Raw genomic sequence first — 23,557 nt, 5'->3', positions numbered from 1 at the left:
TGTTCATGTTGAGTAATGATGGTACGTGCCTCGGGCAGTATCTTCTCACAGAGATCAGAAAAAGCTGGTGACAGCCAATACATGTTTTTCTGTCCCATCCTAGATTCCTTAAAATAGCAAAGAGTTTTAAAAGGAGCAACTGTCTAATAGTTCTGGGAGCTAATTAGAAGGCTGTCAGGAGACAGAATATTTGTGGAATTACTGGAATATAGAAAAGAATGGAACAGATTGTAGAAAAAGCAACACTGGAGGAAAAAACAGCCCCAAACACAACCCAAGAGGGTCATGGCCTGGGAGAGGGAAGTTCCTGGGGTCACCAGGGCCAGTGGCAGCAAGCAATGAGTGGCCCTCACACGTCATGGTGCTGGAGGCATTTGTTGGCCTGGGAAAACTCCACCCACATTGTCAAGTTCCAGGAGCCATTTCCATAGAAAAAATGAGCATCTGCTTATGCACATTCATGTAGGTGCCATGAAGAAACTGTAAAGACGTTGTCCTAGAGGTTCCTGACAACTTGTACCAGGTGGGCAGGGGCCAATTTCTAACTTTCCTTTCTATGTCTTCCAGGGTTTCCATATGGAGTACATATCAACATTACAGTTGGAGAATAATAATCACTATTTTTTTATATAGAACAGCAAGATCCAGGAGAATGTGCTTTTTTTTTTTTTTTAATGTAAGGAAGTTAACTACAATCTGATTCTTTTTCCCTTGAATTGCTGCAGTAACCTGCTGGCCTGTTTCCCAGTCTCTGGTTTGCACATCGCAATTTGCAACCATTTCTCTTCCCTATTTTAAAACCTTCCATGGCTCCCTATTGCTGAGAAGAGCCTCAAAGGCCACTGACCTTCCTTCCTTCCTTCCAACCTTTTCTCCCAGTTCTCATCCCAGATATCGAATCATGGAATTGCAACACAGCATCCCCAGCTTCCTGAAAAGCCAACCCTTCCTTCTCACGCTCATTCCTCTGTGCACTTGACTCTAACACTCCCCAGGCCTGGCAAGGAGGCCCTGGGACAGAACTAATCCCTGTAGGTGACAGAGTGGTTCTGGGGAACCTGTCCACTATAAGAAGCATCATCCTGAAATGTGGTAGGAACCGGTGCACAGAGGCAGGACCAGGTTCTGACATCAGGATCTTAGAAAAGTCTAGAAAAGGAAACAGGTTTGCTATTTTGGATCATATGATGAAACAACAAGCCAGATCCTCCCAGGGATGAGCAGGAGGTCCTGTGGGCTGTCACAAAGGAGGCACACTCCATCACTCACCCGTGTACCCCAAAAGTGCTACATGATAGTGACAGGTGATGTTCGCTTAGGTAGGAGCCAAATCACCTACAGACTTTAGCACCTCAAGGGTTAGCATCAGATTTGCTGGCAGCACCCACCCCCAACAAGTCCCCAAACGATAAGAGCTCAGTAGATGTGCACACATTATCTCATGGTCAGGAGGAAGTTGAGGACAGACCCCAGCATGCTCGCCCATTGCTGAGATGGAACGGGCTTGGAACATGGAGTTCTCACCCTAGTCCCCCACTGCTGTGCTCCTCAGCCTCTAGCATGCTTCATGGCTGGCCTGCTGGGCCTCATTCTGCTGCTGTGACTCAATGGGTCGGCCTGCCATGGAGCCACAGTGGGGCTCAGCACCCACACTCTGAGGGCCTCTTCTCCAGGCAGGCAAATGGCCACTGACTTAAGACAGGGGCTACCAGAAGTGTTGATCTGAGAACAGGTCACGCAGAGTGGCAGAGCAGAGAATGGAGTTCAGAAGCAAGCACCCATGTCCTTTCCCTTGGGAGAGCTTCCTGGTTACTGCTAGCTCCGATAGCTCAGCCAGACTTGCTACAGAAAGTTCCAGAATCCCTAGCAGCAAACAATGCCATCCCCAAAGGAGCCGTGAAGGTAAGAAGTGATGTCATGTCTGGCTCTGAGTCCTGAGGGAGCCCAGCAAAATGCAGACTAGGCCAGCTCCTCCTTCTGCTTCGTCCAGAGTCTCTGCCAGCAGGCCATCAGGTGAGGGGATGGGATGGGATGGGACTGCAATGCTGGTTCCCTCCGCTCCTCTCAGGTACAGGCCAGCTCAGGCAAGACCTGCACCTGCTTCTAGGCACACTGTAGAGTAAGGATGGCGAGAAGCCCAAGGGGAAGTGCAGGAGCTGCTAGGCAGGGTGCTCGTTGGTCCTGCTGGGGAGTCAAGTGGGGAGGAGGAGGACGCTGCTACCCAGAGAGAAGCCAGCAAGGAGGCATGGCTGGAGGAGACAGAGGAGGTCTCCAGGGTCCTCGAAGCGTCTTTTGCCCATAGCAACAGGGAGGAGGGAGTCTCCCTGGCTGCCTAGGAAGGAGCATCGCCGAAGCCACTGCTCCTGAAGAATAAAGGACTTGAGGGACTTGACCTGAGACCCCTTTGCTGGGAACATATGGCAATGTGGCAAGTGCGGAAGCTTTCAAAGGAACACACAAGGTCCTGGAGAGCCAGAAAGGGCAAGTATTTGAAGAAGAAGCTGTGCAGATGGCAGAGCTTTGGGTCTTGGGTGGATCAAGGACTAGCGAGTCCTACCCCCTTGAAGGAGATCTCTATGGATGGAAAGGTTAGCTCCGGGAGCCTTGTCCCTGAGACCCAGCAATGGGGTAGGGGGTCATGTGGCCCTAAAGTGAGGAAGGGGAAGAGCACACAGTGCAGACAAGGAAATGCGGCCACACAGCAGGGCTCCGGAATGGGGGCCGGCCCTGGGCTGCTGCAGGAACAGATTCTATACAATAATAAAAATAACAGCTACCCCTTGCATGGCTCGGATGACGATCCAAGCTCTTTTCTTAGCACTCTAAGTGTCACAGCACAGTTAATCCTCGCAACAACCCTAGGAGGCAGGGACTATTCTTGTCCTTACACTCAAGATGAAAACACTGAGATGGCAAACAAGCAAGGAAAAGATGCTCCACGGCCCATGTCATCTGAGGTAAAACCACCACGAGACATCATGATGTACCTGTCAGCATGACCAACATCCGGGACACCTAGCAGAGCCCCAAGAGCGCTCAGCACTGCTGCTGGGAATGAAGAACTGGTCCACCCACTTGGGAAGGCAGCTACAGCTTCCTGACAAAACCAAACACAACTCTAGCTCGTGATCCGGTAGGCAAGCTCCTTGCTGTCTATTCAGAGAAGTTGCAAATGAGGTTCATACGCAACCTACCCATACTCTGTCATAATTCCCAAGAGGAGGAAGCTCCCAGCATACCCCTCATCAGGTGAAGGGATGAGCAAACAAGAGACTTCCGGATGATGGAATATTAGGCAGTGCTGAAAAGCGATGACCCATCCACCTACCCGTGGAAATCCAGACTGGCAAGTGAAATGCCAACCTGAAGACTGGCATCTGAAAGCTGTCACAACTAAAGGGGAAATCACGGAGAGCAGCAAACAGGAGCTTAAGGGCAGAGCAAGCACCCTGTGTGATACTGTGCTGGTGAATGTACCCCCAGCACCATACCTTCATCCAAGCCCACAGCAGGTGCAAGATGGGTGTACACCTGACCTGTTAGTGTAGATTCCTCAGTGGGGGATAGCTCTCCACCTGGACATCCACCTTGAGCCTAGTGACCAGGCCAATGTCACACAGTTCTCTGGCCTCTTGCTTCCTGGACGCCCCCAGCTGTAGTGACTAGGCTGCATGCTTTGCTGCGGGCACATAACCACAGTCTGGCCTCCAGTTCCCATGCTCCTCCTCCAGCTCCGGCTTTGGCCTTAGTTTTCCCAATGGTCTCTCAGAGCTCTAATCCCCTGCTAGGCTCACCCCGTCAATCTCCACTGTGGACCACACCTCTATAGAACGCCTTTATCAACACCCAGCTGTTTCCCATCTGGGGGAGCTCCACACCAGAGCAAGGTCTCTCTCCACTTGCTTCATCCTGCCCATCCACAGTGGCCAGACAGGCCAAGGGAGGGCAGGTAGGCCACCAGGTGGACAGGTGCTACTGCAAGTTGAAGCACTCTGCCACAAGGGGACATAGTTTCCACCCCGAACCCCTGACTAGGAGCCAACTACTGAAGGTCAAGAATGCGAATGCTTAGTAGCACCCATGTATTGAGCCTGGAGTGAATCTACGGGGCTGGCCTGGGCTTCTGCATCACTAAGGCTCCCTGGGTGACTCTGAAAGGTGTTCCAAACACATAGGGGAATACTATTCAGTAGCATAAACAAACAAACTAGCAATCCACCCAGCAAGGTTGATGCTACCTCAAAACACTGCCTCACTATCAAACACTACCTGGGGTATAATTCTATTTATACAAGGCTTCCATAAAAAGAATTGTAGAGAAAACACATGAAGCTGGGGCTAGGGGGTAGGGAGTGGGGTGGGACTGAATACAAATGGCCACAGTGGAATTTCTGTAGTTTTGGAAGGATTTCAAATTGGGCTTAGGGCAAGCCTGTGTATGTTTATTTAAAATATCAGAACTGACTGTTTACTAACAATGTATGAACTGCGTGGTAGGTCAACCACAGCTCAACAAAGTTGCTAGAAAGAAAATTTTAAAAAAGGAAAAAAAAATTCCAACTCAGGAGTTCGAATCCAAAACAAAAACCTGAGCTAAAACGTGCCTGTCTGCTACATCTGTGAGTGGCTGGCGTTGAGTGGGTAGTATAGGAAGCCTGGCACCCACCATGCCTAGGTGCTTCCTCTCATCTTAGGCTCACACTATGGCAGGGTAGGACCCATGCTTCGCTTTGGAGGCCATGGGTATTCCTCCCTGGCATTTGTCTCAGAGTTCCAGTTCACAGGTCACCTCGGCATGGTGGGTGCCAAGCAGCTTTCTTATCTTGTGCTCCCATTTCCTAGGAGTTGGAGATGAAGATTTCCCTTCCCCACATACAGGCAAACCACACCTTTGCCATCACTCAGCCAGGCTGGGCCGGGACATCAGTGCATCTGGTCCCAGCCCTAAGCATCTTCTGGCTTACCCCACACTAGCTTGGAATCTCAGCAGGAACAGCTGGTTCTGCAGTGGAAGAACCCCCAGGCCTCCTCTGCTCCTGCCCAGTGTCGGAGGATAAAGGTGCAGCCCCGACCCCTCTGGTTCTAGGCCTGATCTCTCCGGTGAAGCTGCACGGAAGAGAAGTGCAGCTGGCCGTGGCTCCTCAACCAGTTTCATAAAACGAATCCAGTTTCCTTTACAGTCATGAAAAGCTGTTAGCCCCTGGCGGGTTTCCAGGGCCTGCTCTCCAATGAGAAAGTCCAGACGTCAGGAGAGGGATGCCAAGGCCCCTGGGCACGAAGAGGAGTCAGTTTGGCTGAGACACTGATACCCAGAGGTGTCCTGACTGGCAGCATCTTGTGTTCGGGATGAGGGGAGTCCTGGAACCCGAGCATGGAGAGACTTAGCGCAGCTGTATGTATATGCAGGGGCCTGAAGAGTGCTGGTTGGCAGACCAGCTGACCTTGCCGCACTTGGAAACAGTTACCCCGCCCTATAAGGCAGCCGCCAGAGTGTTGGAGAACCATAAAGCACTTAGCCACTGTCAAGGCTGATCATATATCCTCCTTGGACCAAGCTGATGGGTACTTTCCATCTCAAGTCTGTACGCAGGTATGGGTATTCCCATGTGACTCCAGGAAGCTATGGATGGAAAGAATGATGGGCATTCTAAACTGGGATTTGCAAACTGGAATTTGGTCCTGAAGTGGTTTTTTTCCCCCTTTCTTTTTATTTATTTGGAAAACAGAGTTACAGAGAGGAACAGGGAGAAAGAAATCATTCATCTATCGGTTCACTTCCCAAATGGCTACAACAATCAGGCCTGAGCTGGGTCGGACCAATGCTGGCAGCTTGGAGCTTCTTCCAGGTCTCCACATGGGTGTAGGTACAGGGACCCAAGCACTTGGTCATCTTTCACTACTATCTCAGGTGCATTAGCAGGAAGCTGGTCCAGGAGTGGAGCAGCCAGGACTCAAACCAGCACCCATATGGGGTGCAGTCACTGTAGGCAAAGGCTTTCCCTCCTGCACCACCACACCTGACCTTTCTGTGGATGATCTTCCATGACTGCAGACACACACTCAGATCCTGAACTCTGTCTTTTCCCCTCTCTGCATATCTGCTTCTCCTTTGCTACCATAACAAGGTTGGCAGAGGTGCTTGCAGCCATAGATGCTATTACAGCATCTCCTCCCCAATTACTGCAAGGTCCAGTTTTAACAGGGTTGTCTGTCTGTACCTCCTGCTACACACCCATGTCCTGCTCCTTGAGAACACCTGTGGTTGCCCACAGATGAGTCTGCCAGCATCCTCCTCCGTGGTTGTCAATGAGTCACTCCCACCAGGTCAAGTTTCCTTTGTGCCTCTTTTTCCTCCCCCAGGGGCTGGGAAGAGAGAAAGGAGGAGCCTGTTTTGTCTGAGGATGCTGGCCTGGTTTGGATAACTGACTATGATTGGGGAGGGGGAGTGGTGGGCACTACCGCTATTTAGGCACCTCCCCTAAAACATTGCTGTTTGTGCATGAACTCGGCAATTTGCATGGTTTTTTCAAGTCCATTACTCCCTGGGCTTTTGGCAAAATCCCTGCAAAGGGTGTGTAAGTTTGTGTGTCTGTGTTCGTATCCCCACTTTGTGTACAGGGGAGGATATCACGGCTGGGACAAGGGAGGAGACTTCCAAGGGTCTGAAGGTTAAATGCAGAGTTGGACCAGACACTTCATCTGGGGAATCCCAGCCCTGGGCTGCTCCCTTCGTTGTCACCACCCTCACCTGGCCTTTCCTGCCCTTGGCTAGCAGGAACTCATGTGGGGGAGGTTGCCTGCACCCCTGGCTCATGTGTGGCAATTCCTGATGCTGCTGGCACATGCTTTCCCTTCGGTGGCTGGGCACACCTGCAATGTCTTGCTACTTAGGAGGTTCAACCAACAGCATGTTGGGAAAAAAAAGGTTAAGACTTAGTTCAAACAGGAGGGAAAGACAAAAGACCATCTGTGCACTCATCTGAGTTCACTAGTTTCATTTTCAAGTTCACTAGTATCCATTTAGTAACAATATGTGGACACATAGGGACTTTCTGAATTTCAGAATGTTTATTTTTTTTTAGGGGGAGAAAGACAACAAGTGTAATAGAATATGTTCCTGTCTTCTGGTTCATTCCCCAAATGCCTGCAACAGCAGAGACAGGGACAGGCCAACACTGAGAGCTTAATCCAGGTTTCCTCCCTGGCTGTCAGGAACCCAAGGACCTATACCATCACCCGCTGCCTCCCAAGTTCACATTAACAGAAAGCTGATGTGAGGAGCAGAGTGAGAACTCAACGCCAAGCACTTTGGTACACTTTGGCACATTTCAACTGGTGGCTTTCCTGCTGGGCCCAACACCTGCCCTGAGATGGGAAGCTCCTCACGCTGTTGGCAGGACTAGGAAGGGCAACAGCTCTTTGGCTCTCCAAACGTTAAATGACTGTTGGGATGAGCAATGGTTCAGATACCACTGTGGAGTTTCTGCAGCCCATGTCTGAGTGCCTGAGGTGGAGTCCCAGACCTCCTTCCACTTGCAGCTTCCTGCCAATGCACACCCTGGCAGGCAGCAGGGCATGACTCAAATACTTGGGTTCCCTGACACTCACAGGCGAGACCCAGATTGAGTCCAGGTTCCTGCCTTTTTTTAAAAAAGATTTATTTTATTTTTTTGTTGGAAAGGTGGATATACAGAGAGGAGAGACAGAGAGGAAGATCTTCCATCCGATGATTCACTCCCCAAGTGAGCGCAACGGCCGATGCTATGCCAATCTGAAGCCAGGAACCTCTTCCGGGTCTCCCACGCGGGTGCAGGGTCCCAAAGCCTTGGGCCGTCCTCGACTGCTTTCCCAGGCCACAGGCAGGGAGCTGGATGGGAAGCAGGGCTGCCGGGATTAGAACTGGTGCCCATATGGGATCCCGGGCATGCAAGGTGAGGACCTTAACCACTTGTGCCACCGTGCCGGGCCCGGTTCCTGCCTTTTTTGTGTGACCCAACCTTGGCTGTTGTAAGCATTTGGGGAGATGGAAAATCTCTGTGTGTGTGTCCTTCAAATAAAATAAAAATGAATAAAAAAAATCATAAAAGTAGCAATTGTACCTCTAGATCTGTATTGCTGAGATGTACAGCAGGGCACAAAAGTGTGAGTTGTGATGGGAAGAAGTCAGAAAGACCCACAGGATCTGTGCCAAAGTTTCAGGTATACAGACACCTGATTGGATGCAGGAATGCCCTTGGAGGGAAGGTGGACCTTAGGGAGACTGGTCAAAGCTATACTTTTCCTGCCTGTCATTGAGAGGAACGGTGCTCTCAGCCATCTGAGATGGAGCTGCACCTGTTGCAGGGACCCAGTCCTCTGCACCAGCTCTGGTGTATCTTGTCCCACCCAGAAGCCAAGATACCCCATGGCAGTGCCCCCTGGGCCAGATCACAGGGCCCCAGCATGTACCTCAGAGAACCTCTGCACATCCTGGGTGAGTGTGCCCACGCGCCTCCAGCGGTAATACTTCAGCAGCTTCAGGATGGCGGGGTTTACCGCGTTGTCAGACGGCACAGTCCGGAAGAAATAAGGATATTTCTTTTTGTCAGCCAGCACAGGTGTGGTTGCAGCAAAGGAGAGCTGGAAAACAGAGCCAAGAGAACACCTTTTACTGGCAGAACCTTGCCTGTCTGACCCGGGGCACACACGTGTGGGACAGGGTAATGTCTCCACTTTGCCATTGGAAAGGTAACACCTCATCACCAAAGAGCAAGTGAAAACACAAAGTGGGAAGCAAGGATGACATTAGCCAATGTCAAGGAATGTTGGAACCATCTGCAAGGAACCACCGTCAAAGCAGTCTATTTCTATCCAGTCCTTTTTCTTTGCTGCGATGTCATCTCTTAAACAGAAGATTTTCACACAGTGAGAGTTTGGCCTATTGGTTAAGATGCTGCTTGGGAAGCCCATGACCCACAAAGCAATGTTGGGATTTTGTTTCTGGTTCTGGCTCCTGACTCCTAAAAGGCAGCTGTGGTAATGGCTCAAGGACTTGGGTCCCTACTACTCATGTGAGAGACTCAAGTGAGTTCTCGGCTTTGCCATGGCCCAGCCCCAGCCAGTGTGGGCACTTGGGGAGTGAACCAGCAGTGGAAGTGTTCTCTCTTTCTGTCTGTTTCTGTCTTGTTCTCTTTCTCACACATAAAATAAACTTAAAATAAGATTCTTGAGATCTTCATGATCACACTATTTTCTTCTTCCACTCATCTTACAAGCATTTAACATCCTGTTCAAAATTCCTTCAAAACATTGTAATAGCTGTATAACAGGCAAGCATATGAATGGCCTGTGATTTACCAAATCATCTCTAATCTGGGGGCATTTAGATGATTCCCAGTATGCCACATTATTTGTCATATTTATTTTCCTACCATTCCTCAGGTGTATTTGCACCCAGCATTTTTTTGCTGGCTATTTCTGTAAGGTTGAATCTTCGATAGAAAGTCTCCTGTATGAAGGATATGAGTTTCTGAAGACTTGATACTTATGTTGAAAAGAGATTCTTTTTTTTTTTAAGTCAATTTGCACATCTGCTAGTCATGGATAATTAGAGGGCCAATTTCATCATATTCTTGTCAACAGAGGGAATAAAACATTTTTCTATCTGATTTTACAATGAACCAGCACTAAAAAAATTACCCCGAATCATAATGCATTCATAGTTATACATAATGTGGAGCCCTTTTCCGTGTGGTCGTTAACGAGTACTAGATCCTATTTTAGGAACGATTTTTTAGTGTCTTTCATTTTTTTAGTGGTCTTCTATGTTTTCCTCCCTGAACTGAATGAAAGCCTTTACACTCAGGTTATTGTAGTCTCTGCAAATAGCTCAGTGTGTTTGCCTTTCCCGTCTCTGTGTGTGTGTTCTAATTTACACTCGGCAGTCCGATCCGTCTATCTTTCTCATTATTCCTTCTTTTGCTTTTAAGTGCCAGTTAGTTGTTAAATTGGATTTTAATGATCTGTCCTCCTTGGCCCAGCTTAAATGTCATCTCCTCCAGAACTCCGCATCTGATGTCTCCTTTCCTTTCCTTTAGCCCAGTCCACACGAGGGGGTGAGCAAACTTTTTTGATCTTGGCAGGGTGAGGGTTAGGAAATGGTCTCTGCTTGCGGTTCTAATTTGCATTGGTCTTCCGGTGAGGGAGGCTGGGTGACTCTCTCCCTATGGAGAGTAACTGGGAGCTGTGTCATCAGTCTGTAGAGTGGGCTTGACCTGAAGACGAGCCCTTTGGGAAAAGCAGCCTAAACCCCTCCTTCCCCCAATTCCTTCCTTGATGTTACTGATGGTGTCTTCTGCATATACAAGCATATTAATTTAAAATGTACTCAAATGGATCAGTTTCCTCTTTATAGTCTCAGATTTTTGTGTCATATTTAGAAGACAGTTTCGTACTCTGAGTTGATAATTTCTCCATGGTTTCATCTACTCTGTTCTTCTACCATTCTTTTTATTTTAACCTTTAAACATTTAATTAATTAATTAATTAATTTGGAGGGCAGAAAGACACACACAGAGACAGACAGATGACAGACACAGTCTACCCCTCATTCGTACTCCAAAAGCCAACAACAGCCAGAGCTTGGGCCAGGTTGAAGTCAGGAGCCAAGGATTCAATTTGTGTCCCTCACAGGGATAGTTGGAGCCCAAGCACTTGAGCCACCAGCAAGTGCATGAGCAGGATGTCAGAGATGGAAATGGAGCCAGGACTTATGCACTCTCCTACAGGAGGTGGGTCTTCCAAGTGCCACCAAATGTCACTCACTCTGCACTGGAGCATACCACCAACTTTCTCTCTGGCTCCTTGCTGTTTCCAACAGCAGCTCTAGATGGGACCTCCCCCAGGCGCTGACTGTAGTAGGACAGTGGTATGCTGCTACCCTCAGACTCCACACAGCTGAAGACACGTGACTGTTTCTCTGTCACCATCCAGTCTCCACCTGGCACCACAAGACTTCAGGAAGATGGCATCTTAGATGTACCTTTCTGCCTGGTCAGTCTCAGAGGGTGACAAGCCACTCACTAGGACCCCACCTCCTTCTACTGGAGTGAACCTTTAAGCAGTCATTGCCTGGAGCTGCAGGGGGCCCCAGCAGTAACCAGTTTTGAAGCCTTTCACTTAGTGGGGACACTCAAGATGATAGGGTTCAAGGGGTAGAAGAGCTGTTAGGAAGCTCTAGGTAAAGCTGGAAGCCATGGATGATCGGCTGGATGCCCTGGCAAACGTTCCCCCTCAGATTTGTCCAGCCATGGAAAGCCTGATGTTAGAAGTAGTGAGGTCCCTGACCTGTATGTGGGCAAAGGAAGGCTGAGCCACACCCTGGTGAGTACAGAGGGTGTTCAAGGTGTCTGCGAAAGCCCCAAAAATCATAGGAAAATAATCTGTGTGGGCGTGGATGTGCCTCAGGTGTGCACATTTTGTTTCTGCAAAATCAAGAACAGATCTATGGTTTCCATTAGATTCGTAAAAAAAAGATCCTACAATCCAAAGTGGGTCTACACACCTGCATGTAGGTGATACTAAAGTGTCACAACAGATGCAAAAAATAGAAATTGAGTGCTTATGCTTATTTTCCTAAGATAACAAAACACTGCCTACCTCCTACCATCACTGGTATAAGAAGGAGCTATTAGAAAAATCTGGGAGCAACTATATCAGGACTTGGGATGTTCTATGTACCATCACATCTCCCCAAAATGCTTATCTAGTACAATCTGGAAAATATTGGTTTTCTGATGTGATTTCTAAATCACACTCTGGTTGATATTCTCCTGTTATTGTACCATTAGTTCCAGGTCTACAATTAATTGTTGCTTGAACAACCTCATATGTTTGCCCTGTAGGTAATTACAGTGGTTACTGTTCAGTGAATAAATGGCCCATTGTGTTGACAGTGGGCTCCGAGTACAATATATGCCCTAGATCTAAATCATGTTGGGTGCAAAATATTAACCGGCACTAGCATTTTCTGCACCATTTGAGATAATGCGCACTTTGATTAGATTGCCTTGCACTGCTGTCTCTGGCTCTTGCCTTGGAAAACTTTCTTCTAGAGTAGACTGCAGGTGTCTAGAGTACTGCTGGACTCAGAACAGCAGGCAGGCGTTGGGGGGGCAGTGTGGGGGAGGTAATACCTGGCCCTTGGGTTCTCCACCCTGGCAGCACCTGGAATTAGTTGGACGCTCATTTTAAAAATGCTGATGACTTGGCCTTGTGAAGCAATAGAGACAATAAGCTCTGGGCATAAAGCCCACGCATCAGTGTTACTTAAAAATCTCCCATATGATTGTGATACCTAAGGAGAGCGGAGCACCATGGATGCAGCTCAATTCCTCTGGTTTTTCAGTGAATAAGGAAGAAAGATTGACTTGTTCAGCATAGCTAGCCAGAGCTGGAATCAGGACTCGAACTCAGATCTAAAGGACCCTAGCCCCAGTGTCCTTTCTCATACTGGTTGCTGCCCAGTTGCCTCCAATGTGCTCCCCAGCCCATCCATCCTCTGTGCCTGGCCATTACAGGCCTGCCTGCATGAGGTTCCTAACAGGAAGACTCTACCTTTTGGGCTCCTGCCCTATTTCACACAACCAAATTAGTTTCTGAACAGACTGTGACTGAGGCTTCCACTGAATCCCTAACCAAGGATTTATTTCTGAGAGTATTTTAAAATTTAATTTATGGCTTTGTTATATCTCACTTTATTGCATTGTTTGGCGAATCTGGCATGTACAGTGTCTGCTGTGGGAATTTATTGAGATATTCTGCTAATGCAATGAACTTTTCTACAAATCCTATGGTGGCTGGGGGGCAAAAAAAACAGATGCACTCTCTAGCTGTCAGCAATAGAATTCTTTATCAGACTATTTATGCATAATAGATCCAATCAAACTAACTACAGTTATGATTCACACTTTTGTTTGCTTGTGCTACAAAAGGCGGAGAGGTTAAGCTTTTCTCTGTGTCTCTGACCTCTTCTCCACGGATCTCAACAGTTTTCACTCGATGTGCTTTGATTTTATGTTGTTTTGAGCATAAATATTCAGTCTGATGATAGCCTTATTTTTCAGCAATGTATGCCCTTGCCCAGTACAACTAGCTGGCATGTAATAGACATTTATTGAATGGTTTGAGCTTTGAAATATAAACCTCTTTGTCATTTTATTGCTGTTTATTTTATACTAAATCTTGCTTGATATTAAAATTGTAATCCTTTCTTAGGTTTTACTTGCATTTGTCTGTCATAGATTTGATCCCCCTTTTATTTGTGTTCAATTAAGATTATTTAAATTTTGGGTTTTTTAGTGGGGGGAAGAGTACATGGATAGATGTTAAAATACAAGGGTATTTTTAAGAAATCACAGAAACAGGGTTTTAAGGTTAGTTTATTGTGATTTCAAAAAATGGAAGGTTACACATAGTTTTTCCAGAGTGTGCACTTTCCATAAGCTCGCTGAAGATCCCTCAGTATATGCATACTGGTTACTATAACCAACCAACTTGTTGACACCCTGCTCCTTTTTGAGCTGCCTTCTTGCTGTCTTTTGTTCCCGTTGGCACTCTGCACCTGTTCTTCTCTCATCCAGCTGTCTGTCTCCCACTGCAGTCTCAGCCTGCTGGAACACGGGTATGCTGCAGAAGGGAAGGCACAGAGAGCTCACTGTGGATGCCTGTTGGCTTGACCCAAGTAGAACTTGGCTGGGGATGAAATTCTTGGGCCGTTACTCTCCTCTTCGAAACCACAAGTAATGCAGAGAAGTCTGAAGCTAACGTATTTGTTACTCATCTGTGGTTATCTCATCTTCTCAGCCTAGATGCTGGATAGATTTCTTTTTCTTTATTCTTATAATTTAAAAAAATACCAGGATAGATCTGGGTGGCAACTATTGTTTTTATCTGGCACACACAGAGCCCTTCAATCCATACACTCAAATCTTCCAGCTCAACAAACTATATTTATCTTACATAATGGAACACATTTATTGTTTATATATTTTAATGTATTTTTAGTTTAGATGTTATACACACTACCGAATAAAGTTAGAATATTTGTTATATATATACATATGTTTATTTCCTTTTTAAAAAGATTTATTTCATTTGAACGGTAGAGTTACAAAGAGAAGACACAGAAAAAAAGAGAGATTTTCCATCTGCTGGTTAATGCCCCAATGGCTGCAACAGCCAGGGCTGAGCCAATCTAAAACCAGGAGCCAGGAGCTTCTTCCAAGTCTCCCTTGTGGGTGCAGAAGCCCAGACTTAAGCCATCCTTCACTGCTTTCCCAGGCCATAAGTGGGGAGCTGGACCAGAAGTAGAGCAGCTGGGACTGACATCAGCACTCACATACCCTGCTTTCTATGTCACAGCACCAGCCTCTAAGCTATCTTTCACATATATTTTTTGGTTTTTTTTGGAATGCTTGGTTGTATGTTGTCTCTTCATTTTCCCAATCCTTATCTGTCATATTTTCTTTCATGATTTCATCTCTTAATCCCTGTCCTCTTCTTTCTAAGAAAGCATCTCATTTGGCTGGCGGGTCTGTGCATATCAAGAGTCCCTCTTTTCTGGTTTGCCCACCATCCTAGCTATAGGACAGACTTGCTTCATACCCTGGCTAATAGCTGGCATTTTCTAATTTCCTAATTTCTGTCCCAAACTTCTGGGACAAAGTTTGGACTTGACAGCTCTTTGGCTATGATGTGGGCGAGCCATCCCTGTGTCAGCCATGAGTGTTCTTTGTTATCAATTTCCTGCTTGCTTTGCAGTCATCTGTGTTTCTAGCCTTGTTGTTGGCAACCCATCTGTACAGTGCTGGCGACACTGGTGGCTTCCCATGGATGTTTCTAGGTTTGGGTCCCCTTTGTGCCCCATCTTGATCTCTCAGGTTATGTCATGGAGACAAGTTTTAATGTTGCTGTCATTGTTTGGGTGTTTTACTGAACACAAGCAACTTTTTAAGGTTTTCTTCTGTCTATTGCAACAGCTCCTTTTCAGAAGCAGAGTCTTTCTCCACTTTTTTTTTTTTTTCTGGAGATTGTGCTCCTTGGATTATTTCTGAAGCACTTTCTCACAGGTGTTTCATTGTTCCCACTGTCAAAAGCCGAGTAAGTATTTGCAGACTCAGCTTCTCAATGTCATAAAATGGTGGATGGTTCTTGACCTGGATTCCCAACTACTGATTTTCTACTTGAGGATATTTATCAGAAAACTGAGGAGATAAATGAGCATGGTTTTGGGTGTCCAGGGAGCACTTGTCTACTTGATGTTAATGAGGTGACATCACTCCTAGCCATATGTACATGCTTTCCTGCATCTCTGGATAAACATAGCACAGCCAATTCCCACCACTCAATGTAGCTGGGATTTTTCTTTCCTACCTAGAAAACTCCACTTGGGAGATCTCTGCTTCTCAGAATGCAAGGCACTCCCAGTACCTTCCTCTTCTCTTCCTATTAGTATTTTCCCCCATGAATCTATAGCTGTGTTTGAATTTAGTAATACAGATGAGAGCGAAGAGAGGAAAGCAAGTTGCTTGTCTGAGGGACCATCAGCTGTGAGGCAAGGCACATCTGCTCTATTTTCTAGCAAGCCTGAGTCCCAAGTCTCTAAGTCAGATAGGTAGGGAGACAGGAGAAGGAGAAAGTCTCTATTAATTTTTAAGATGATTGTTATTCTAGGGAGCGAGGTTGGTGGTGTCAGGAGAATCAAGATGGCGGAATAGGGTAAGGACACGTTTAAATGGACGGAGAAACATTTAATCAGCATGAAGCAGAGAGGACAAATTCCAGGAAACAGAAGAGGACAGAGCAACAGCAGAGGGGTACCTGGAGAATTTTATTCTTTGAATCTCTGTGCTTTAAGCACTAGCCTTGGTACCTGCCCAAGCAGCCACCAAGCCACCAGGCCTGAAGGCTCTCCTGCACGAAGGGTAGCCACCTGTCCTTCCAGCATGTCAGGGTCTACTCTGAGTGGCCACTTTGGAGCCGAGATATAGACCTCAACATGGAGGGCCAGGAAAGTCCCACCCCATTCCCGCAGCAGGGCCTAAGCCCACACATGCCCGGCCAGAGTCCCCCTCCTGAGTGTTGATTGCTTTACTATTATCATCCCACCTAGTCCCCAGGGGAACCTCCGGAAAGAGGTGCTAGTATTACTCTCATCTTGTCAAAGAGGAAACTGAGACTTCAAGGTTAACAAATCCTCCTGGAGTGACCAGTGGTTCCCAGGTGCTAGGATGGAGACAGGGAGGGCCTGCTTCCTCAGGTGATGGCCGTGTTTCAGCCCTGGGGACTGGTGGTGGTTGGACAAGGTGGTGACTGCATTACTCAAAGTTACTGCATTACTCACTTTCAAATTGTTACAATGGTGACCTATATGCTATGTGCATTCTACCACAGTAAAAGAGGAAAAAATACTTGCCAAAGTCATGCAGGTTTGAAACAAAGGAGGGACACCCACATCTCCCTGGCAAAGACAGGCAAAGGTTAAGAGCCCAGTCAGCCCCACGGACCCCAGGGGCCTTGGTACTGCTCTCCCCTGTACAACTCAGATAATGAGCTCCATGCTGCCTGCTTTGGAATGCAGCTGCCAAGATGTGAGAGAACTTAAAGTCTGCAAGAGCCGACATACTCACATTGCCAGAGAGTTCTAGACACTGCATCTGTGTAATGGGTGTGAGTTTGGGGATCCTCAGGGGAATTCTCTGGAGGGCCAGGCCCACCCTGTCTCAATAAACCTGAGAGCAAAACTCGTTTGACAGCAGATGGAGTGATGGTTGGGTGATGAACTAACAGCCCACTCCAACCCCGAGCTGGCCAGCCATCGTCTGACCCATCCACAGCAGGGTTGCTATGAGCATGGGTCTGAGTAGGTGCTCAGTGCTTTCAGGTAGATTGTTAGAGATGGGAACATCTTCCATCTCCAGAAAAAGAAGCAGCACCAGGTCAGCAAGGGAGATGTGCAACTGTACTTCTGACTTCCTATGCGGTTCTTTCTCTAACCCAGTTCTGAGTCTTTGGCCCCAGGAGAGGTGGTCGATGGTCTAAAAAGCTTTCTTCTTCTACTAAGGTCTGATAGACAACTTATTCCAAGACTTCTAGGGTCTCTCCAACATAGCAAGGTTTGACAATGGGCATAGTTGGTTCTGGAAGGTCCCATGAGATACACATTTAGCTATCATGGCATCTCTCTCTGGGTGGGAAGCTATAATCGAACATGAAATGTTTTGTGAGGAGTGGGCGTTCAAGAAGATGGTTAGGACACCTGTGTCTCATATTGGAGTTCAAGCCCCAGTTCAGCTGTTTCCAGCTTCCTGCTAATGTGCATCCTGGGAGGTCACAGTGATGCTTCAGGTTTCCCACCATCCACTTGGGAGGAGACCTGGACTGAGTTCCTGACTTTGGCTTTGAACCCCTGGCCATTGCAAGATTTGGGAAATGAATCAATGCGTGAGAACGTGCAGGCTTTCTCTCTTTTTCTCTCTACCTCTCAAACAATGGGAAAAGAAATGTTTGCTTTGAGTCTAGGATCTGCCTGTAGACCTGCGAGTGGCTGTAGCAGAGTACCCACTAAAGCAGACGAGCATGGAGACGTTGGGCAGGCAGATCCAAGGCCACCAGAGGAGCTGGGAAACCCGGGCCTCCCTAGTTCATCCTTAAAACTGCCAAGAACAACAAGAGCAAACCACTTTCCCCTCTAAGGCACCTGTTTTTGTTTTTGTTTTTGTTTTTTCTTCTCTAAAATGATGCACGGGACCCACGTTTTCCAAGGGTCCCGGCAAGCGCAAGACTCTGCTACTCCCTGAAACAAGAGAAGAAAATGACGAAAGAGTTTGTTCATTTGGTGTGGGCGCGTGTTTTTTTTATTTGATCTGATTTATTCAGATAATTGCCCTCATGCTTCGCTTCTCTTTGCAGATATCAACCCAGATGAAAAATGTAAATACATCTCCCAAGCTTCAGGATCTTTATTAAATTTCCAAACCACTGATGAATTCCTGCCTACATGCAATTCATTCTTTACCTAGTTTGGGAGCAGCTGCATTTTGCTTGGCTGCTAGAAGAAACCATCCTCCAGGTGGAAGGTTTTCGCATAAGCAGGGGTGGCCACAGTTGCTAAGTCCTGGGGAAGAAATGCGGGCCGCACGCGAGGGGACAGGGAAGTGACCGAGGCTTGTTCTTTTCTCTGCCTGGCTTCATCTTTCCCCACCGGTTGGCCGGGCAGTTCTCTAATTAATGGAGGAAGGTCGTTCTCTTTCAGGGTCCTTTTCAGCCGAGATGAATGAAAGCAACTTTCTCAGGAAGCTGCTGACAAAACAGTGTCTGTGGCTGGTGCCAGGCTGTGCACAAAGGTACAGGGCCGTGGGTGTTGGGAACTTGGGTCCACTTGGAGGCTGTGCCAGGTCATCACTGGGGCCCAAGCCCTGGCCACAGACTGGACGCTAAGTGCCTCCCCAGAGAGGCCCATGAGATTCATGTGAGGCCAAGCGGTCACAGTGTAGTTCCAAGTGAGCCACAGCAAGCAAATGCTCGGCTCTTTTCCCAGGCTGTTCTAGAAGCTCTCACTCCAATAAAAGGCCCTGGTTGGCACTTAGCACAAACCTGCAGTGAGGGCTACAGTGTCTTCAGTAAGTAGGAGCCCAGGCAGGGACCCCTTGGAGGCCAATTGCTTTTCCTTCCTGGCAAAGGACTTCAATGTTTACTCATTCAGAGTGCCAGGCAGCACCACCCACTGCCATGGCCATAGTCAGCTGTGTTGAGAACTCACAACAGTTTCAAGCGAGCTTGGGAGGCACAGAGACTTGCCTGGAACCCTAGAGCTAAGTGGATGCCAAGCTGGGACCCGCGCTTAGATTTACTGACTCTTTAAAGCTATTAAATGATGAACAGGAACTGTGGAGCAAGTCTGGCCTGAAGAACTTTGCATTGACTTCCTCACTAATGTGAGACACAAGGCGAGGAGATACACGCTATCAGAATGTGCATGCTCCAGATGAGGATACCAAGGCTCAGAGGGGTTAAGACACAGGTCCCCAGTCACACAGCAAGCAATTGACAGAGCAGGGGGCTGCTTCTCAAGTCCCTGCTGCTTCCCCTCATTGCTAGCACTCTTTCTTGTGACTTTCCCAAACAACTTTCCCAAACAGAGCGACTTCTTTTGTTTATCTTTGATCTTCATAGACACCCACGATATAGGTGGAGTAGACTTTATTACTCCCATTTTACAGCTGGAAAGACTGAGCACAGAGAAAGTGGGGGACTTAGTCAGGGTCACACATTAGCAGGTGGGAAGGCAGTAAGTTCCTGGAAAGGTATTCTTAGCACATGAACTCTCTTTCCAATACACAGGTCTGCCACCTAATCAGGTGTGAGATTAAGGGGAAACTGGACCAATTAGGAAAGTGGTAGACAAACTTTCTCAGAAAGTTTTCTTAAAAGACAAAAAGCAATGCGACTGACTGCACCAGTGCCTTCCTACATTTTGCTTTCCTATAATGATCCAATTCAATAACATAAAACAACAGGTAGATGCATATTTTATGTCCCATTTAAGAGATGAGTCTTCACTGACATATTTCTCCAGCTTGTGTCATAAAGCAGACATTAAATACACACATGTATGAAATATGATGTCCGTCTCAGGAATATAATCTTAAGACCGACATCCAACTGCCTGTTAACCAATGTAAGAAATGGCTTGTATCTACTTGTAAGTGGCTGACTACAGAGTAATTACCTCGTGGCTCTTGATGATTGCTTTGCTGGGTGGCTTTTTGTGATGATTCCTTGCGTCCTTCACAGCCCTGTTAGACAAGGCTGCATCCGTGTGATGTAAAGAAGAGCAGAAAGCAGGTATTACTGGAGCACCCCGGAAAGGTTGTGGGAGATGCAATCACCAAGTCAATTTATGTTGGTAAAAAACAATTCAAAATTCATGCCGGTAGGGAAAAGGCCTTTGAAAATTTATGGAAAATATATCAAAAATGACTATGCATGGAGTTCAAAGTGTTTGGCACTGACATAAACCTATAGTGAATTCCAGATGCCTTGAACTTTTAAAGCACTTTATTGATTTTCTTTCTTTTTTTTTTTTTTTTAAGAATCAGGATGGGCATAAGGGGCCACCATTGTGGCACAGTGGGTTTGTCCGCCCTCTATGACAGGCATCCCATATCAAGGCACTGGTTTGAGACTCAGCTGCTCTGCTTCTGATCCAGCTCCCTGCTCACGTGCCAGGAAGGCATCAGAAGATGATGGCATGAGTACTTGGGCCTCTGCTACCCACATGTGATTAACCCAGATAGAGTTTCTGGGTCTTGGCTTCAGCCTGGTCCAACACTATTGTGGGCATTTGAGGAGTCAATCAAAGAGTGGACAACTCCTTTCCCAGCTCCTCTCTCCTTCTCTGTCACTCTGCCTTACAAATAAAGAAAGTCAATCTTAACAAAGACACGGAGAGTACAGGAGAACCAGGCAATGGAAGCCTGTGCTGAGAGCAGAGTGGCTCTTAGATAAGAATCCTGGCTTTCCATTTGGGGAGATTGGCTCCGAGGGTGGCCTCTACCATCCACTCAGTGGCTTCCGCAAAGATCACTCCCCTCCAGGGACATCAGACTCCTCCTCTGGGGACAGGGGTAGCAACCTGCCAGCTCAGTGCCAATCTGAGGATGGCGACTAAGGACAGATGATTGCTGAATGATCGTGGCTTCTGGACTTGTCAGACCCATGCAAGAACATTGTGGGCATTTTCCACCAGCATGGGAGGCTGGCAAGTTCTGGCAGGGCAGGGCAGGGCAGGACTCGTGTGCCCACTTCACAGGTGATGGGCCTCAGTGAAGCTCAAGTGCAGCAGAGACCTTGCTCTCATTCAGTCTCCACCAGTCCCAGTCTAGTGGCTTGAAAATGGCTTGTTAATTAAAAAAATAATACTGATTACACTGCTTGTCTAATTGCATACAATGAGAATGTATGTCTTTAATTTTCTCTTAAGCGTGTGGTAGAGCATTCCATTTCCCCCTCGCAGCTGTGCAGGTGACAAACGCAGGAAATTAACAAATCACATCAGCAGCCTCAGCCTCCCTAGTTTCTTCGCACTTGGATTTCACCCAGGGTCTCGGGAGAGGGGGCGCTGGTGGGGGCATGAAAAGCAGCCTCTTGTGATCACAGCTGTGAAGCCAACAGCCTTTTAATTACCACGCCGCAGAGCTCCTGCCTCCTCCGTCAGTTTGGCATGTCTAATTAATCCATGGGTTGACTCTTACTGACAGTGGAAAGGGGCCTGGGTCCCAGCTTGTCCGTTCTGGCTGGGGAGGGGTTCTAGCATCCTCAGTTCCTGGAGATGCACCGCCTCCTGTCTCTGCAGGCCCAGCTCCTACTCACTCACCCAGGCCTGCTCCTGATGCCTCCTCCAGGAGCCTTCCCTGCTCTCCCTTCGTTCTCCTCTCTGGAGGAAACACTGAGCTTTCTCTGGAACGTACTGAGGAAAGCTCTGAGCGCAAGATGCAGGACCTGGGACTCCTCCTCCAGATCTGGCCCACTTCCCAAAGCTGACCTGGAGCTCAGGGGAACCACAGGGAGGGGCCCACTGGCACCACCCAGCCAGGCTGCTGGGGACACCACAGGCCAGCTGGCTACTGCCCCGGGAAGTCTTGTAGCCAACCCTGTCCCCAAGCAAGAAAGGGCCAGGCTCAGACTCCAGGCCACGCTTGCTGGCTTTGTGGGCAGCCCTGGGGAAATGCATTGCATTAAAAAAAAAAGTGTGTGTGTGTGTAAAATGCAAAGATGTTTTCTTTGAGGGAGTGGGAGAAGCAGTCCTAAGCCTGAGGGACTGGGACTGGAGGTCGCTGAAGAAGGGGCCGCTCATGCGCAGAGACATGGGATTACAATCCCTCTGGAAGGCTGTAGGATGCAGAACACAAGCTCCTCAGTGCATCAGCCACAGGCCACCAGCAACCTGTGGGGCCTTGGCTGCCTTACCTATGAAATGGGGAGAATGACCCCTGCCCTAACTCTCCCGAGCCTCTGTGAAAAAGAAAACGAGGCCCTGGACATGAACAGATCTCCTAGGATACATCCTCTTTCACCCCCACCCCAAATTAAAATTAGATTAGATAGACAGAGATCAATAAGGAAAGCTTAGAGCCAGACAAGAAATGGTCAGCGTGGACTCACGCATACCTTCCTAGGTAGGACACAAAAATTAGTTACTCCTCACTAAGGTATTGAAGATTTCTCTGCACACCCTTCCTCAAACTGTTCTGCACTTCAACTGTTGACATATGCCTTGTTAGTTATAAGCCAGATTGGACTATCCTAAAATTCGCCAAGTTCAGTAAAAATTATGCTTCAATACTATAAACAGCTAAATATAAAAATGAAAATAGACACGAGACAGCAGAATAGTGCCCTATAACCATTTTAAGGCGTATAGCTGCCAGTTGTGTATAAACTAAAATTGAAATGTCAATGAAGTAGTCAGGGGATGTGATTAAGAACTTGTATTTTCTAACATTCTGGTCACTCAATACCATGTCAATTAACTCCATAGTGTTGCAAATTGTTGTTGATGTTATGCTGTGGCTTTTTACTGGACGGGATGATATTCTGCCAGCTCTACCTTCAGACCAGAGATGGTTTCCCCAAGAAACTATTGAATCTATCTGGACAACAAGATGCTGGACTCTATGCTTGGTATATGCTTGCAATGAAAGAATCTTGACTGAATTTGAACTGTACTACTACAACAACATGGAGGAATCCGCCACGGGGGAGGGGATAGGGAGGGTAGAGGGAATCCCAGAGCCTATGAAACTATGTCATAAAATGAAATCAAATTAAAAAAAGAAAAAGGAAGATCCTCAGAGATCATCTCCCAGGACCATGTACCTACAGAAGGCTCCAGACCTGCCAGGAGCTCCATGGGCACACCCCATGATTTTAAGCGAGCCCCAGATGAATATTTTATGATCTTCTACAGTATATTGTCCCTATATTTGCTTCCACACTATTTTCTTAGCAAATGATGTTGATTTTCTGTTCACTGTATTTAATGAAAATCATAAGTCAACTTGAAGGAGAATCCCAAGTTAATGATACAAGGGGCACACACATTGGCAAAAATCAAGGAAGTCATAGGCAAAGAATGAAAGCTGGAAAGTTTTGGAATTTATGTGCATTCAAGAGTTTTACAAGAATAAAATGACTTTCGGAAGTTAAATCTCCCACCTACAATTCAATTCAGTCCTGGTGTCAATGTAAACAATATAGAAGTCCTAGGATTTTCTCTGAGTGTGGAGAATGGGCACCACGAGAAATACTAAAAAGAAAGGACTCATCTCTCAAATGGGAGGCACAGTTTATAAAGGAGTCAGGGAGGGAGGGAGAGAGAGAGAGAGCAAGCTGAACTGACCTTAGTAATAGGGTTGCAGGTTTTGCAATATTTAGGATATTCTTGCACTAAAAGGAAATTGTTTCTTTGAAAATCAAATTTAACTGGGTGGCCTACTTTCTAGCAGGTGACCCTAGG

The 23,557-nt window shown here is 47.3% G+C and overlaps 1 protein-coding gene across 1 annotated transcript in view; it reads right to left on the bottom strand.

Moving 5' to 3' along the window:
- GABBR2 (gamma-aminobutyric acid type B receptor subunit 2) overlaps nt 1–23,557 on the bottom strand; it is a 326,347-nt gene that overhangs the window by 177,637 nt on the left and 125,153 nt on the right. Inside the window, exon 3 of the mRNA XM_040962792.1 lies at nt 8,449–8,619. Coding sequence (XP_040818726.1) covers nt 8,449–8,619 — 171 coding nt within the window. The remainder of the gene's footprint in view (nt 1–8,448; nt 8,620–23,557) is intronic.

This window comes from Ochotona curzoniae, unplaced genomic scaffold (assembly GCF_017591425.1).
Source record: "Ochotona curzoniae isolate NIBS_2020 unplaced genomic scaffold, NIBS_Ocur_1.0 scaffold_3208, whole genome shotgun sequence".
NCBI classification, from domain to species: Eukaryota; Metazoa; Chordata; class Mammalia; order Lagomorpha; family Ochotonidae; genus Ochotona; species Ochotona curzoniae.
Note: the sequence above shows the minus strand (reverse complement) of the source record. Positions and strands in the feature narration are given on the sequence as shown.